The sequence below is a fragment of the Anguilla rostrata genome, chromosome 6, assembly GCF_018555375.3.
Source record: "Anguilla rostrata isolate EN2019 chromosome 6, ASM1855537v3, whole genome shotgun sequence".
In the NCBI taxonomy this organism is placed as follows: Eukaryota; Metazoa; Chordata; class Actinopteri; order Anguilliformes; family Anguillidae; genus Anguilla; species Anguilla rostrata.
The window spans coordinates 31,573,258-31,591,846 of record NC_057938.1 but is presented as its reverse complement, the minus strand read 5'-3'; the positions used below and the strand labels follow the sequence as shown (position 1 = coordinate 31,591,846).

General features: G+C 40.9%; 2 protein-coding genes and 1 long non-coding RNA gene across 10 annotated transcripts in view; 2 read left to right on the top strand and 1 right to left on the bottom strand.

The window, feature by feature from the left end:
• Positions 1-13,489, bottom strand: part of hmbox1b (homeobox containing 1 b) — a 424,932-nt gene extending 411,443 nt beyond the window's left edge. For 3 of the 8 annotated variants that reach the window (XR_010330788.1, XR_010330790.1, XR_010330789.1), the window contains exon 1: positions 13,277-13,489. Coding sequence is in view for 5 of the 8 variants with exons in the window: in XM_064341083.1 (XP_064197153.1) it covers positions 13,277-13,447 (171 nt within the window). In the remaining 3 variants the exon portion in view is untranslated. The remainder of the gene's footprint in view (positions 1-13,276) is intronic. The other 5 variants (XM_064341083.1, XM_064341088.1, XM_064341082.1 and 2 more) reach the window with 4 other exon arrangements.
• The window catches only part of LOC135257884 (NADH dehydrogenase [ubiquinone] 1 beta subcomplex subunit 1-like), a 417,122-nt gene that overhangs the window by 352,819 nt on the left and 45,714 nt on the right, over positions 1-18,589 (top strand). Inside the window, exon 2 of the mRNA XM_064341111.1 lies at positions 11,513-11,541. The gene's annotated coding sequence lies outside the window, so the exon portion shown is untranslated. The remainder of the gene's footprint in view (positions 1-11,512; positions 11,542-18,589) is intronic.
• LOC135256973 (uncharacterized) lies at positions 866-3,433 on the top strand. Its single transcript, XR_010330554.1, has 2 exons — positions 866-1,348; positions 1,687-3,433. It is a non-coding gene; the product is annotated as an uncharacterized LOC135256973 (long non-coding RNA).

Sequence of the window (18,589 nt, the reverse complement as noted above, 5' to 3'; positions counted from 1 at the left end):
GGTTGCTAGGGAGTTCTAGACGGTTGCTCAGGTATTCTAGGAGGTTTCTGGGGTGTTGCTAGGTGGTTGCTATGGAGTTTGAGGTGGTTGCTAGGTGGTTGCTATGGAGTTCTAGGCAGTTGCTAGGGTGTTGCTAGGTGGTTGCTGAGGTGTTCTACGTGGTTGCTAGGGTGTTGCTTTGTGGTTGCTATCGAGTCCTAGGCAGTTGCTAGGGTGTTGATAGGTGGTTGCTATGGAGTTCTAAGCAGTTGCAGTGGGGTTCAAAGCCCTGACCCTTGCCTACACTGCTGCCAACAGGACAGCCCCCATCTACTTGCAGGACATGACTCGATTCTATGTGCTCCACTCTGCGGCAGCAGGGCGCCTTGTAACCCCTCCCACCCGCCCAAAGGGATCACAGAGCTTCTCCACCCTAGCTCCCCAGTGGTGGAACGAACTCCCCGTCCCTCTCCGAACCTCCCCCTCACTATCCATCTTCCGCCGTGGCCTGAAGACTCATCTCTTCAGACTATACCTAGAATAACCACCACCACGCTGTGTATATATATATTAAAAAAAAAAAAAAAAAAATTAAAAAAAAAAAACCCTTTTTCCTGTCACTTGTTACATGTTGCCCCATCCCTGCACTTCTTGGTAAATTGTATTTGTCCTAATACTCTAGCTTATTCTTCTGCCTAGTTTGGCTTTGCAGATGTTAGACCAGGATAGTGTTCTTTGTTCTCGGCTAGAAATAGCTTTACAAAATAAGTAATTGTACCTTACTGAACCCGTGTTCAGCAGTTGTCTACGATCATGAAAATGCACTTTTTGTACGTCGCTTTGGATAAAAGCATCTGCTAAATGAATGTAATGTAATGTTATGAGGAGAAGTCTATAACCATGGCCAGCCCTGCCAAAATAGCAAAAGAAGAGTCCGAAACATTAGAAGGCTTTTTGCACTGTGTCTTGCCGAGCACAGTTTCAAAGCGCAATGTAAAATACTTTAATGCAGTGCTTCAAACTGGTAGAGATGAATATCATAAAGTTTTGCTCAAGCCTGCAAAAACATCACGGCAGTGAAGCTGAGGAACGTGAAGCGAAGCATTAGTAAGTCGTAATTTTTTTTAAATGAAAGTAAATACAACAGGCAATTGTAATTCACACCAAGTGGTCATTTAGCCTAAATTGAAATCATGTTTACTGATTGTTGTTATGTTTTCTAGGCTTCTCGGATCCTGCCGGGTTTCACATCCTATGCAACAGAGCTACCAGCTTCCAGGTGGTCAAGGTGCCATTTTTGCCAACGGTCCCTCCCAGCAGTTCAAAACTGTACATTGCCAAGGTGCAAGCGCTTGGACCTAGGCAAACTGTGAGTACATGGTACAGTATAACGTAACCACGACTTCAATTAAATGGAGTCGTGCGTTGTCTTCTTGACGGAGCCCATTGTTGAAAGCATATTAACCTGTTTTGAAAAAGATGTTTTTAATATGCCTTTAAATTTTAATTAACGTGTGTTATCATGTTGGTGTAGTGCACAATTAGTATTAACACGTTTTAAGAAAGCCGTTTTTAATGCGCCTTTAAATGTGAATGAGGCTACAGTAATTTCAATTTAATTGCAATGTCATAGCATATATTCTGAAGTCAGCGGTTATTAATATTTTCTTTGCAGTCCTAATTTTTGCGCCTTTATGTGTGTAACAGGTCAGTGTCATGGAAGCGAAAATTCTGGCCCAGGGAACCCTGAGCAAAGTTGTCCCTGTGAATGGAACAGACTGCGAGCTAAAAGTATTCCAGATCGGCGATTCATCAGGACAGGTGAAACTTACTTTGTGGGACAAACAGATTATTCAAGTGGGTGCTTTGAAATCCTAAAAGTTAACCTATCGACAAGAGAAAGGAAAGGAGGAATATATCTGTCGGGGAGTCCATCCACTACGATCACAGAGGCTGATTGCAGTGAACTTGGTGAGGGCGAGAAGCTTTCCAAATTGTCAGGAACTGTTAGTGGAATACAGGTGATCTGCAAACGTCGCTGTCCAAAATGCCAGACACCCCAGGATGAGTTCAAAGCCAAGTCATCGGTCCACAGATGTGAGTGCTGCAAACTGCTGCAGAAGTCATGCTGCTACTCCACAACAGTATAGAGGCACCATGTCACTGACAATCAACGGCACAGATCATGGACTGACGGTCACAAATTCCGCAATTAGTGCGTACTTCACTGAGTATAACGTGCCATCTACTGAATGACATGGAGGAGCTCTTCATTAATGTTGCTGAGTTTAATGTTTCTGTCAATGAAAAGAGCTTGATCACGACAATCAAGCAGCGTTTTGAAAAGAATGAGGACACTTCTGCGAAGGATGATGGTGGTCCTGGAAACGCTGTTGATGGATTCAGGGTTTCCGCCAGTGTATTGCAAGCCCGGCGGCCCACCGGGCCTAAGTTGACCCCCGCCGGGCCTAAGCATCGGAGAATTTAAAAAATTAAAAAAATGTATGTATGTTTAAGATGTTTTTCAAACTACAGTTACAGTGGGGCGGCTCAATTGAAAAGCTCACCAGCGACATCTGTTGGTTAAAACGTGAACGCACTGTAGGAAAGCAGGTCTGAGGTCAGTGTTCTTTACCCTCATTGTGCGCAGAGTGACGTTCAACACTCGACGCTTCCAACTAACACAAGCTAACGTTACCTAGCAAGCCACCATTTCGTATTTAGTAGGCTAACTAACCTCGTTACAAACTGCGTTATCACTTCATCTCGTCGGTAAGTAAATTCTTTTTATATTAACTTAAGCAGTGTGTAGGTAACGTTAAAATAGTAGCATGAATGTAACATTCGATATATTGTAACATTACATGACTTATTCATTGCCATCGAAATCACAACTTCACTTGTTTATTAATAACGTTAGCTTGATGACATTGATGTGCACGACAACGTTGTCATAAAGTTTTTCCCGACCGTGAAAAGTGCCTGACTTGTTTACATTTTGGGCAGATGTGGCTACATAGTAAATCCATTGTTGTTTTCATTGCAGCACTTTCGACACAAGTAATATCGGAAAAATCCTAAAATTTCTTCTTATGGTGAAGAGTGCCTGACCGGCAAATGTAAAAATGTGTTAACACAGCGGCAAAAAGGAGGAAAGGTAACCTACTGTAAAAGCCAAAAAACCTTAGACAGTTTTTTAAATGTGCTCAGCATTCCAAGGTTTGTTGTAAGATTCAGTAGGCAATCAGGACTTGAATACAAGTTTTTTGTAGAGTGCAAAAACTTTGATATTATTTATTTAAATTTAATTTAATTTCTTTTGTTGTTGAAGAAACCACAGCATTCCAAGACTGTACATTGTTGTCAGATTCTTTGTAAGACTCTGCTATGCTGTAAATAGTTGTTGATTTTTTAAAATGTGTGTTGAATAAATTACTTATTTATAACAACATTCACATTACGTAGTCATATTTTCAAATCTCCAGTCAGCTTTTAGCACTGACTTAATGTAGAGCCCCATGGAATCTGTTATAGCTTTTTTAAATTCTCAATTCCGCGTTTTCGTCCGTGATTCTGTTATCACAGAAACTATGGGGCCCTACCTTAATGCTGCCATCATTCTGTCGCTGGCCCGCGCCGGGCCCCCATCAAAAAAGACACTTGGCCGTCGGCCCGTGCCGGGCCGCTGGGCCCCGTCAAAAGATACTTGCCACCGGGCCTAGCAACTTTTCTGGGGGAAACCCTGGGATTGTAGGTGTGATTGCAATTTTTGGGTCATTTTTCAAAAGTATGTTTATTGTTTGTTATTTGTTATATATTTAAGTATACACATTTTAATTTTCTACAGTTAAGATGTTATAGCTGTTGAAGTGTTTGACGTTTCCAGTTTAATGTTTAGTACAGTTATAACACAATGCTTATTTGAAACTATATGCAAATTATTGTTTGACATTGTTCAGAAAACGTTTTTCCACGTAGTGATGTTTGTTGTTTATAATTGTTATATATATATATATATAATATAAATGTTTTAGCTGTTGAACTATTTGACATTTCAAGTTTAATGTTTAGTGATGTTTAATGTTTATAATTGTTATATATTTGATAGCTGTTTACCTGCTTGAGCTTTTGTGCTTAATGTTTAGAACAAAGATTTACAATACAATGTTTAATTGAAATAAAAACTATTGAATTGTTTTGAATTGTTTGTTATTAAAATGTTTGAAGTTGTATGGTGCAAAGGTTTAAAGTGTGCATTTTGGGTGGTATAGTTTCAAAATTATTCCAATTCATATTTAATTTATGCTGAATTTATACAGTGTCTGTCTAGTGTAATTCAGTTACTTAGTCTGCCTAAAAAGGCTAGCATAAACCCATGTGAGCCCTTGTATTCTCATGTTTCTTTACTTTCTGAGATAGGAAGCATTTTGTATCCCTTACTGTCCATGTTGGATCTGTCTTTGGTTTTTTGCTAGCCTGCTGTCTGATAACGACGTCAATATAGTGATTAACACATGAGATAAACTATACCTAGAAAACTATGTCTTTTTTGCGTGATTATTTAGTAAAATAACACAAGCACACTCCATCACATGGCTCAAACCAAAGCTGCAATAAAGACAAAACTTTTGCAAGTTCACAGCCTAATACCATTGTCCACACTACCAATTTCACCCACGGTAGCTACCTAAAACACCTAACAGGCACTGTGGGCTGCAAGTACACAACCTGCAGGACAAAATGGATCACGGGTAAAGAAATTACAAGACAGTTCCTTAGCTAGCGGTCACATGCTACCCTCTTGTAAATGTGCTTGGGGCAATGGCAATATCGGCCTTGTCCCATTCCATTTTAGGACACTGATTGGTTTAATTTATGTTGCCATGTGCATAACTTCAGCCAGCCATTGGCTCAGTTGCTGCACTGACCCTCCACTGTGGGCGATGGCCGCATGGAAATGAGTAAGAGGGAACAACCAGTGAACTGCGTATGTTCAAGTTCAAGTTTTTTTTGTCATATATTTCAGATATCATTGAATACATTGCGTATTTCAATTGACCAGCTGCCACTGGATTTACTACCCGTTAAAAAACGGAAAAGGTTACATTCATGGCACTGCACTAGCGTGACGCACACAAATGCGTGGTCACATTTTGTGAATTGAAACATGTTTTCAGGTTTAAGTGCCATATCTTGTCTGTAATGCAAGCCTACAATATGTTAAATTCACACTGGCAAAGTCTATTCCAGCTTTCACCACAAGAGTTTGGAGCTGAGGTCTGACGTCGTCAAACAGCAACGCTGAATGATTGTTGACATTTTGTGGTTGGGAAAGTTTGAAATTGTGCTACGCTGGTTTTTGACTTGGTTTGACTTTATTTTTGATTGATAAAGCGATATTGACTTTGGTTTGCGGACATCGGGACTTGGTAGCAGTAGGGTGTTGGGGGGAGCATTTTGTAGGAATATCGACCGACGGCCTGTAGAGGTCCGGAATGGTATTCTTGCACTGCTCTTCCTTACAATCCCTGACAGGATGGCGGGGAGGGAAACGGATGGTGACAGCATGGAGGAAGATGAGAGGAGGGAGAGTGAGTGGCAGGTGGTGAGAGGGAACAGAGGCATGAAGGAAAGTAGAAGTAAAAGAGAGAGAAAAGAGGATGGAGCTAGCTCACGTGGAACGGATAGTGAGGGGAGCGAGAGGGAGGAGGACCCGAAGGCACGAGTGATAAATATAGTGGTGAGATTTGAGGGAGAGGGGGAAGTAAAGAAAGAAGCTAACTGTTAGAGGACAGATTGGAGAAGTGAAGTATGCAAGAGTTTTGGGAGATGGAAACTTGCTTATAGGATGCGACAATGAAGGTCAGATGGAGAAGGCAAAGAAAATGAGTAGTGTTGGAAAAGCTAAAGTAGCCAAAGTAGTAAGAGTGGGGGAGCAGAGGGGTGGTGGGTGCAAGGGGGTAATTTATGGATTACCTCTTGTAGTTAGCATGAAGCAACTGGTAGAGAACTTGAGGGTGTGGAATAGGTTAGTTAAAAGTACTAAAAGAATGAAAGGGGGGTGGAGAAAGAAGAGACTGAGACCGTTTTGATCGAGTTTGAAACAAAGGTTCTCCCAAAGGAATTATACTTTGGATTTGTGAGATACAGAGTTACAGAGTTCATACCAAAGCCAATGAGGTGTTTTAACTGCCAGGAATTTGGGCATGTGGCTCAGGTGTGCAAAGGGAAGAGAAGGTGTGCTAGATGTGGTGGGGAACATGAGCATGGGAAGTGTGGAGAGGGAGTGAGACCAAAATGTTGTAACTGTGGAGGGAATCATAGTGTGGCTTATTGGGGTTGTGAAGTGTTGAGAAGAGAGGTGGAGGTGCAGGAGATAAGGAGGAAGGAAATAGTCTCATATGCTGAGGCAGTTAAGATGGCAGGACAGGAAAAACAGAATAAGGAGGGAGGATGTAGCAAAGAACAAGCGGCAGCAAAGAAAAGCAAGATGGATAGAGAAGAAGAAATTGGTGACTTTCATAGCAGGAGTGATAAATGCAACAGCTGAGATCAAATCTAAAACAGAAAGGATTCAGGTTATTGTCAAAGCAGCAGTACACCACTTGGATATGATAGGTTTAAAATGGGAAGAAGTAAGGGATGAACTCAGTGTACAGTCAAGTCAAGAAACGGCATGTGTGGGTTGATTGTACTAATAATTTTAATTCTTCAGTGGAATGCGAGAAGCCTGGTTGCTAATGGGCAAGATTTCAAGCAGTTTGTAGCCAGTAGGAGAGAAAAACCAGACATTGTGTGTATTCAAGAGTCCTGGTTAAAGTCTAACTTGGATTTTGTTTTATATGGTTATGTGGCAGTGAGGCGAGATAGGACAGAGGGGGGAGGAGGAGGATGTGTCACTTTTGTGAAGCAAGGCATCCCTTACAGAGTAATAGGTATAGGTAATGAGCAAGAGTATGTGGTAGTAAAAGTGTGGGCAGAAAGGAAAGAGTTAGTGATTGTGAATTACTATAATCTGTGCAAAAGGCTAGAGTTAAGCAAGCTTGAGGAGATAGAAGGGCAGAATGGTAGTAGCACGGTTTGGTGTGGTGATTTTAATGGACATAACACATTATGGGGGAGTGACAGAACAGATGCTAATGGTCAGGTGATAGAAGAGTTGTTAGATGAAAAGAATTTAGTATGTTTAAATGATGGCAGTAGTACAAGAATAGATGTTAATTCAGGGAGAGAGGCTGTGCTTGATCTTACACTTGTGTCAAACAACATAGCAGCAGTGTGTGATTGGACAGTGTACCAAGAAGGTACTATAGGGAGTGATCATTACCCATTCTGGTGTAAGATAAATATTGCTGTCTCATTGACCATAGAGAACACAGGTGGGAAATGGATCCTTGGGAAAGCTGATTGGGAGAAATTTCTGGAAGGAAGTGATAGATATTTAAGTCAGGTTAATGATAGAATGGACATAGAGTCACTTGACAGAAAAATAAAACAAGGCATAATGACAGCTGCGTTCGAATCCATTCCTAAAAGTAAAGGTAGTATGAAGAAGAAAGTGGTACCATGGTGGGATGATAAGTGTAAGGAAGCAGTGAGAAATAGAAATAAGGCATTTAAACTAGTCAAAATAACTCATCATTTTCAACATATGATTCAGTACAAGCAGGCCCAGGCAGTAGTAAGGAGGATAATAAGACAGACAAAAAGGACACATTGGAGAAAGTACTGTGCTACAATTGGAAACACAACTCAGGTGGGAGAAGTATGGGGGATGATAAAAAAGATGGGAGGGGACCGGAGGGAGTGGAATTGAGACTGCAGTAACAAATAAGGAAAAGGCAGAGTTATTGGCAAATACGTTTGTTATGGTACATAGCTCCAATAATTTATCTGTAGAAGGAAGAAGAGGCAAAGAGAAAACAAAGTCTGAAAATATGGAGGCTTTATGCAGAAAAGATAGTAATGATGATGGACCAAATGTACCTTTCAGCATGGGAGAATTAAAAAGGGCACTTTGGAGAAGAGGGACTTCTAATCAAACTGCACTTAATGGGAGTTGGAGGGGAAATGTTTAATTGGGTTATGGACTTTTTAGATGGAAGGACTATTCAGGTGAAGATAGGGTCAGAGTTATCAATCCAATATGTTGTGGAAAACGGGACACCTCAGGGAAGTGTAGTAAGTCCAACTTTATTTTCCATCATGATAAACAACATATTTATGGATATCCCTATGGATATGGGGAAGTCATTATTTGCAGATGACGGGGCTTTGTGGAAAAGAGGGAGAAATGTTGAACATATTGAAGAAAGTGCAAGATGGTATTAATTAAGTTGAAAAGTGGGGAACAAAGTGGGGAGTTAAATTTTCAGTTGAAAAAACAAAATCTATGTTCTTTACAAGAAAAACTCAGGGAATGCAATTTGAAATTGTATGGAAATAATTTAGAGAAAGTTGTGAGTTTTCGTTTTTTGGGAGTATATTTTGATATGAGGTTAACATGGAGGGAGCATATTAGATATGTTGTTAGTAGATGTAAAAAAGTGATAAATGTCATGAGGGTCTTGCAGGATTGGAGTGGGGAGCTGATATAGCATCTCTGAAATATATTTATGTAGCCTTAATTAGATCAAGATTAGACTATGGAAGTATCGTATATGGATCAGCAGCAAAATCTGTGCTAGCGGACCTAGCTGTTATACAAGCTCGGGCTTTACGAGTGTGTTTAGGAGCAGTTAAAACTCCCCCAGTGTGTGCACTCCAAGTGGAAGCAGGTGAAATGCCACTGTGGTTGCATCGGAAACAGCTGGTGGCTAACTACTGGGTTAATCTAAGGGGGCATGGAGATAGTCATCCAACAAATAGATTAAGAAGGAGAGGATGGAAAAATCAAGTTTTGGATGGGCAGGAGATCAAGTGGCAAGAGATATGGGAGTCTATAGCCGCGTTTCCACCAAAATTACCCGGAACTTTCAGTCCCAGGAACTACTTTACCAGGAACTAAAAGGTTCCTTCAGCCAATGGTTGTCTGCGTTTCCACCGGGGTCTAAAGTACCGCGAAGATTAGGCAAATTAGCCCACTGAGGTTGTCGTCGGTCCATCTGTCATATGATTTCTTCTGTAACCCCATACTACCACCGAAGTAGCCTACATTATTTTCTAATAACCGGGACAGCCCGGAGGGGTTTATTCCACTTATATACAACGGGTTACGAACAATGACTATATATGGTTACTTTTGTATTTATTGATTTTCATATATCCTCTCAAACACATTCATTAACAGCAGAAAACATGCACACGTTGTAAACAATTTGCTGTTTTATTACTTTCTCGTCATCAATTCCATATAGGCTAATCGCAAAATGACAAGAATAGAACGAAAACTCGGACTTGCGTGAAAATGTAATTTTAGTAGTGGTACAGCCACCGTTTGCTTTCCTTCGAAGTTACTGCTAGCCGAGCAGCGAAGTGTGCCCTCCAGATGCGAACCATGCACCATAAATGAGTCCATAGTCTTCCTGGCCTTTTCGTGGAATTGAAAAATGGCAGTAAAATTGAGTAAAATTACGGCAGTCTGAAAAAGCTAAAGGGAAGATTACTAGAATTAACCTGTTATTTTACCCGGATAAAAAGTGCGGAAGGTGATTTCCAGTTTGCTTGTACTGTATCACCAATGTTAATTATGCAGAACTACCGCATACCTCACATAACTGTATCAAACGTTTTGAGTCCATTACAACGGGCTAACAAAGAAAATCCGGAAGAAAATATTCAGCAACCGAATTAATCCGTTTGAATGTTTTGGTAGCCTACGTAATATGCTGTCCCAGCACGAATGCTTAGCATTTTATAAAACGAATACTAAAGCAAGAAAAGAACAGAAGAGCACACGTTATAATTCCAAGACGTTGACAGGCTATAACCAAAAGTAGGCTACTGCGCCGCATAACATACAAGTTTGATTTGTTATTATGAAAATAAATTGGTTTGCCGCTGCATATTTTCAAACATGGCGGGTAATGGCGGAAAATAAATACAACACAAATGCTACGAGTACTCGACCAATCAGAAATGTTCAGCGCTGCAAGCTCCACCCAAAAGGTTCCTGTACTTTCGGAAAGTACTACCCCCCGAGCAGGAACGTTTTGGGGGGTAAAACAAAGCCCCCATAACTAAATTTAGACCCTAGTTCCTGCGGTGGAAACGCACTGAGTTCCTCAAAAGGTTCCTAGTTCCGGGGTATAGTTCCTGCGGTGGAAACGCGGCTTATGATAAAGAGTTTGGCGAAACTGTGGTGTGGCCTGTTAGACCTGTCTGGGAATTAGAAAGTGTGGGTGTAGATATGGAATTACTTACGATTAAGCACAGTAATAAGAATGCTGACTTAGTTAGTGAATACTATAATTATAGAGACTGTAAGTATTAAGGCAGTGTTCAGATTTTTACAGATGGATCAAAGGATCCGCAGACAGATGCAACAGGGGCTGCAGTTGCTGTGCCTAGTTACCAAGTGGGAATTAGCAAGAGAACATCGGATTGTTTAAGTGTGTATGCTGTTCAATTGTTTGCCATATTGATGCTATTAGAATGGGCTGAACGGGGTAGGTTTAGCAAAATAGTAATATGTAGTGATTCTGTGTCGGCCATTGCAAGTATTAAGACAGGTACAGCCAGAAATCACCAGGATCTGCTGTATGAAATCTTGTTTGCCAATTCAAGAGTGGTTAGGCAAGGGAAAAATGTTACATTCATGTGGGTCCCAGCACATTCAGATATCCCGGGAAACGAGAGAGCAGATACGTTGGCAAAAGAAGCAGTCAAAAAGGGAATTATTGAAATCAATATCACGTTATCAAAATCAGAGGGAAAGGGCATTGTGTGGGGAAATATCAATAAAGAATGGCAGCAACACTGGGATCAGGGGAGAAGGGGGAGACATTTACATATGAGACAAAATAGAGTAGGCAGTGTAAGAAAGAGAGGAGGAAACAGAAGAGAATAGGTTGTAATAACAAGATTAAGAATAGGACACAGCAATTTACGCAGCACACTTCATGTTATAGGTAAACATCCAACCGGTCTTTATGAAATCTGTCAGGTAACCAGAAACTGTAGAATACGTTATCATTAACTGCAATAAATATGGGTCGGAAAAGAAGGACATGATGGAGGAGATGGGAAGATTGGGGATAACAGGAGCAGGATTGAGGAATGTACTGGAGTGTGGTGCTAGTGGGCAGGGGAGGAGATGCTTTATTAACTACCTTCGGGGAATGGGACTGTTAATGAAAGTGTGACAGTCAATAAGCTGTAGGAGTTAATTTACTCCGAGAGATGGCAGTAATGCAACTTTCAAGGATACAAGCTGCCGGTGAACAACACCGAAGAAGAAGAAGTAGTAGTACAGCTTATGTACAGATATTCCGATGCCATGTTGAACACGCCGCTAGCAAAAACCGGAAGAGGTGATACACTGCTTCGACGAACACTTCCGGTAACCGATTCCGCTGTGATAAAGGCCTGACCAAGGACACTGCAAACGACCTCGACGCTAAGGTAAACATGATGTATGAAGTTACAATATGTATGTTACTAGCAACCAAGTATTTTGCATTACAATTACAATTACGTATAAATTTTGTAGCAATAGTGCCGTGTTTGCTAAGACTATGGGTCCAGTTACATTAGGCAGCCACAACAGCTATGTAGCTAGGATGCTATTTTGCTAGAAAAAACGGTTGTAGCTTTGGTCTGGTTACCCTTCTAACGAGAGAGTTCAAATTTGATGTTACACCACGTAGTTAATCTACATATCTAGCTGTTGCCATGATGAACAACTCGATCTACGGAAGTTTGTCATTGATTGCTATGCCATAGCTGGTATTCATTGCTTGTTTGCCAATTCTGTAGCTAAGTTGCGATAACGTTAGCTAGCCTGTTGCACGGTTTGTCAAACTAGGCATTTGGCTTTGTTTGATGTAGTAATTTACGGGTTTTTCCGTTTTGTGTTTTGATGGCCGCAGTCTGTGGAACCTGTGTGTTATTACGCATGATTTCTGTTGCCTGCCCAACTATCGTCACATTACCCATGGACGAGTCGGATACTTACTTGCCCACTTCCTTGTAGCGTATCTCCCGTCCTGGCTTTACATTGTAAATTTAGATCTCATAAAAAACACGTTTTCAACGTACAAAAATGCCAAGTTACTAAAAAGTATTGATATCAAAATGACGCCAAGTTACGATACTACAAACAATATAGGCTATCTTGCCTCACCGAAATGACATAAGATGTATCTCAAAGCAATGCTACCCAATATTTCCTCAGTTCTTTCAAGTCACTTGGCCCTGTGTATAAGCATGCACTACATGAACAGGCCAAATATATGTGTGGATGGCTCTCTCACAGTCAAGATTGATTGAATAGGTGTGTGTATGTCCAATTTGTATTGGTATGTAGGCCTATGTATTTCGCTGCCCAGGCTTTCTGTTGCGTGAATGATAGTATGTTTCTTGGTACAAGTGTGTTCGTGAATGTGAATGTAAGATGCTGCCAGGGAAATGTCCCCATGCGGATAAAGAAGTTCTCTATGTATGTATGTACAATATGTGTTTTACATGCAGTATTTATTGTACGTAGCAAATATACAATAACTTGCACATGTACTCAAATTCAGTTCAGAAGCAAGTATAAACATGTTTTCTGGAGAAATGTGCTTCCTGTCGTTGCTCAGCAGCAGTTCTGTACATTAATTAATTTATACATTAATTTCAATGTACAATGTTCAATGTGTTCCATGAGGAAATTCTAAATATTTGTCTCTCTGATCTGACAGAAAGTTTGCATGACATTGTGAAATGGTAAGATTAGAAAACACAGGGCCAAGTGACTTGAAAGAACTGAGGAAATATTGGGTAGCATTGCTTTGAGATACATCTTATGTCATTTCGGTGAGGCAAGATAGCCTATATTGTTTGTAGTATCGTAACTTGGCGTCATTTTGATATCAATACTTTTTAGTAACTTGGCATTTTTGTACGTTGAAAACGTGTTTTTTATGAGATATCAGTTCTTTTTGCAAAGCGTTTTATTATGAGAGTGAGAAATGCGACCCTGCAAGAAACGGTTGTGGATTATGGCTATCGTTGTGTGAATCTGTACAGTCTGATGAGCGTGTACCGTTCAGCAGTTTCGGTTTGCTATATATGTAAAACAGTGGCTGTGAGATAGGATGCAGTGGCGTAAGCGTAAACGCATCAGAAACGCAGATGGAATATGGTATGTACTCACGGATTTGACGTCCATCCAACGAGCCTTGACTGACAAAATAATCAACACGCCCGTAGAATTATAACTCCCTAGGTCGCAACTTGTGTAGCCTTCTGTCCTGCTCCGTTGTCTGTTATTTCGTGGAGATGCACTATTAGTGTTTGTAAGGTTTATCCTTCTGTCCTGCTCCATTGTCTGTTATTTCGTGGAGATGCACTTTTAGTGTTTGTAAGGTTTATAAGGCATTTTGATAGGCTAATCTGCAGGTTTTGCTAAACTAGAACCGGAAAACATGATAGTGGAGAATAGGAGCAGACGCATATGTCCCAGCAGGCTTTGCATATGAGAGAATAACAACAGTGCGAGAGAAATTAAAATGAAATTACGAAATTCCGTAGTTGAAACAATATGTTTTTAGCAGAATGAGCATGTAGGTGAAGGTTGACATGATCACGGAGTATAGTGCGAAGTAAATGGAGTGACCATGAGCGAGCTTATATTCCTTATCAAATGGTATATATAACAGTCGGTATTGAACATTGGTTGTTGAAGTGGAGGGTCAAATAACATTGCACACATTATTTACCTGTAATGTAATCTATTGCACGAATGTGTTTTTCTCATGTTCAGTGCTAGTAGTTATATTTATGAGTGAATCATGATTTTAAATGTAATGTTTTAATGCGGAGTTGCAGAACGTACATACGTAGTAATTGTGTGTAGCCTATGTGGCTAGATAGAGAACAGGGCGAGGTAACATGAATGTAGAAACGTGGCGTTTGCTGATATTAAGGTTTTGTACGGTAGCCAAGTGAAGAAATATAGTTAGTAGAAATGGCACAGTGGTGAACCGGTGTAACTTTTAAATAAAAGGAATACATTTGCGTCATGAAATGCATATGGGTGGCCGTGAGTGAGTGAGGTTTACCAGTCTGTGACTTCGTTAGCTAATGCCATAGCTATGCAATGCGTGAAATATCATTAGCGAACCTGCCGGTAGTTTTAAAGAAGAACACAAGCCAGTAAGCACAGAAGAGCTTCCGTTGAATACATATGGCTTAGCAATATTGTAGCCGGTCAATAACTGAACGTACAGACGGTAAGTCATAATGCATATATCTTAGCAATATTGTAGCCGGTTAATAACTGAACGGTGAACGGCGGGTAGATGTGGTGCAAAAGCAATAATTAAGAAGTAGTAGACAATTATTAGTGAGGGTAGAAGCAAGTTAAAGAAACGGGTTCCAAGCTGGGCTTGAACATGCGACCCAGTGTTCCCAAGCCTGTAACCTTACCCATTAGGCCACAGACGGATTAGCTGTTCAACCTGCGGAGTTGCGGAATGTACATAAGTACTAATTGTTTGTAGCGTATGTGGGTAGATAGAGAACAGGGCGAGGTAACAGGAATGTAGAAACGTGGCGTTTGCTGATATTAAGGTTTTGTACGGTAGCCAAGTGAAGAAATATAGTTAGTAGAAATGGCACAGTGGTGAACTGGTGTAACTTTTAAATAAAAGGAATACATTTGCGTCATGAAATGCACATGGGTGGCCGTGAGTGAGTGAGGTTTACCAGTCTGTGACTTCGTTAGCTAATGCCATAGCTATGCAATGCGTGAAATATCATTAGCGAACCTGCCGGTGGTTTTAAAGAAGAACACAAGCCAGTAAGCACAGAAGAGCTTCCGTTGAATCCATATGGCTTAGCAATATTGTAGCCGGTTAATAACTGAACGTACAGACGGTAAGTCATAATGCATATATCTTAGCAATATTGTAGCCGGTTAATAACTGAACGGTCAACGGCGGGTAAATATGGTGCAAAAGCAATAATTGATAAGTAGGCTAGTAGACAATTATTAGTGAGGGTTGAAGCAGGTTAAAGAAACGTGTTCTAAGCTGGGCTTGAACCTAGGACCCCATGTTCCCAAGACTGTAACCTTACCCACTAGGCCACAGGCGGACTAGCTGTTTGAACGGGAAATGTTTCAGAATAAAAATGTATGGGTATTTTTCGTGTGTATGCGCGTTTTTGATTGGGTCGTGTAGGGCAGATTTGGCTGGTGTTAGTGAAATGTCCAATGGGGAGACATGTTGTTAATGGGATAGGCGGCAGGAAAAATAAGAATGAGAAGGAGGAGGAGAAAACGCAGAATCCCCTTAGTTTGGGGCTTTATTGTGTGGACATGTGAAGTTGTTTATGAAATCTGTCTGTTGAAATGGGTTCAGAATGTACAGAATTTAATGTTTTTATGGGCTGAGTGTCTGTGGCTGTTGTGGTTATTTCTGTGGGGAACCCTGAAAAGTGCCAAACTCTCGGTGCTGTATAGGTATGGGGCATGCCCCCGCCAAGGTGATTACATGACACAGTAGCCTACAGTCACAGATGGAAATTAAACTCCGTAAACATTTGATAATATATTTTAAAACATAACGGCAGACTGTCAGCTAGCCTCAAGTTCGTTCTGCAGTCGTTCGTTCAGGTTGATGGGTTTTTCAGCACCGGACTGTCAATCACATTGTAAAAATCACAGAACCGCTTAACTCTATGGTTTTGGCTCCAAATCGACAACATGGTCGCGCCCGCCATTGAGCTTCAAAACATGTTTTAGAGACCCACGGAGAGTCAATGGGTGACGTCACAGTAGCTTTGTCCATATTTTTTACAGTCTCTGGTTCAAACTTTGAATCGCGCACGCTCTGTTGGAGCAAAGTGACCATTGCAAAGGTGTTTGACTATAGACTGCTAACGTAGCAAATAATTCCTATTATTGCAGCCAGTCACCCGACCAGCCTTGCAGTTAGAAAATAATCATGACGTCAGATGACGAGGACACTAACAAGGAGAGAGAGAGAGCAGCAGACCTACTATTAAGAAGCGAGTCCACGCCTCCCAGAAGTTCCTCGCAAAATATCAGGAGCAATGGCTGTGCCTCCGCCCCTCAAAACGTCCGTTTTGCACATTGTGCAATTATGATTTTGACATTATGCCACCAAGGAGCTTCAGGTAATAATTTAGCTAAACCTCTAGTTAAAGACCTACATTCCTAGATAATTTTTCAATTGAATACTTATATGATGTGTGCCTATATAAGCTGATTAAATTATTTAATTATTAAATAAAAATGGAAATCATGAACAGAAACTTGGTTTTATTCATAATTGACAGTGTTTTACATCGCAACATAAGTTTTGTTTTTTTCATTTACATTACAACGTATGTTTCTGTAAATACTTGAAAATGAAAACATATGTTACAATATACAAAATAAATTATTTCAATTTCAATTGAATGCAATTCACTTAACTGACGGTTATCAGTTTGTATAAGCACACATATCATATAATGAAATATTAATCATGAAAAAATTGTTTTAAGCAGGCGTACTCAAACTTTTGACTTGCAAGTGTATCATAATATAGCCCAGTGCAGTGCAAGTGATATTTTAGAATCAGGTCAAATTATACAATTTTGCCTGATCACTTCAACAGTCAAAACTAGAATTATGAAGAAAGGCTTGTGTGTGCGTGCAAAGCGAAGTGGTGCGAATGCATGTGAACTAAGCGTTACACTGACTATTGTGGTACTCAAAATATTTTCCTAAGGTTGGCAGGTATGGGTTATAGTGCTTTTTCATCCAGAAAACCCGCAGCTCCCCGTTTAGCCTACTTGTATTTGTTTGAGGCCAGTCTTGCCTGGTCCAATATGGCGGCGACGTTGACGTACGATCCAAAGGCCAATGCAGCGTCTATGTATATCCGCTTGTTAAGTCTGACGTCACGCATGACATTTAGCCATTTCCGGGTCCAAACGCTCCTTCAGATCCAGAACCTGTGAACTTTTTCACGATCACTTCTTTAGTGAGGCACCATTGAGGGTTGAAAAGGGTCTAAATTCTTTCAACTCCAATAAAATCAGTACGCTACAAAATCCAGCATTCTAAAGCAGTTAAACGATGCCTAAGTTGGCTCCCGATTCGCAGCTCCCGATTCGACATTTCCGGTCCACCTTAAATCGGTTGCTTTATATGATTGAACGGTTTCGCGGTCTTCCATATGTATTTGCAAAGGTTAAAATTTGTTTCTAAAAGAGAGATACGGATCAAGAGAGATCAAGGTGGTAATGAGAATTTTTTTAAAATTATTTTTAATTATGTTACGTTCACTTCACATGTCTTTTAAGACTGTACTATGGACAGATCATTGTCACGCATTTTGTTTTCTCCTCAAAATCTAATAGTCTCACCATTGCATCAGGTGTGTATGAGAGAACAGGAAATAATTCACATCTGAAATGTTGTGGACGAAAAATGACTGCACCATATTACATTACATTACATTACATTATAGGTTCTTAGCAGACGCTCTTATCCAGAGCGACTTACAACAAGTGCATTACAAAACTCAGAGACAAGCGCTTTACAACATTCCTGCAAGAGAGCTACAATAGGTATAACTTTGCAAAAAGTGTGAATTGTACACCCTTTTTTTTTTTTTTTTTTTTTTTTTAGAAAAAAAAAATGTTAGAGGGTAGTGGGGGGTGATGAGGTGAGATGTAGCTTGAAGAGGTGAGTCTTCAGTCTACGTTTGAAGACGGCCAGGGTCTCTGCTGTTCTGACTAGCACAGGAAGGTCATTCCACCACCGTGGGGCTAGAACAGACAGGAGGCGTGACCGGGTGCTGGTGCGAGCCGGGGCAGGGACCAGGCGACATGTGGCAGCAGAACGGAGAGGTCTAGCTGGGGTGTAGGGTCTGATGAGTTGACGTAGATAGGGAGGGGCTGACCCCCTGGCTGCTTTGAAGGCAAGCACTAATGTTTTAAATTTGATGCGAGCCATCACGGGGAGCCAGTGGAGGGTGGTGAGCAGGGGGGTAACGTGGGAATGTCTGGGGAGGTTGAAGACCAGACGCGCTGCTGCGTTCTGGATGAGTTGCAGGGGTCTGATAGATGATGCTGGGAGGCCAGCAAGCAGGGAGTTACAGTAGTCCAGGCGGGACAGGACCACTGCCTGGACGAGGAGTTGGGTCGAGTAAGTTGTGAGGAAGGGGCGGATCCTCCGGATGTTATACAGGAAGAACCTGCATGAACGTGTCACTGCTGAAATGTGCTCGGTGAGGGACAGTCTGTTGTCCATCACCACGCCAAGGAAGTAGTATTCAAATAAAACTCCAAACTGTCTATATAACAAATATATGAATATAATCCTATTGAAAAATTGACATATTAGATGGCCATTTCTCATCAAAATTTAAAAGTCTGAAAAGTTGACATTTAGCCTAATTATGAGAGAAGGGCTCCTGAAGTGGTCTACATCCTAACCCATTTCTGTGAA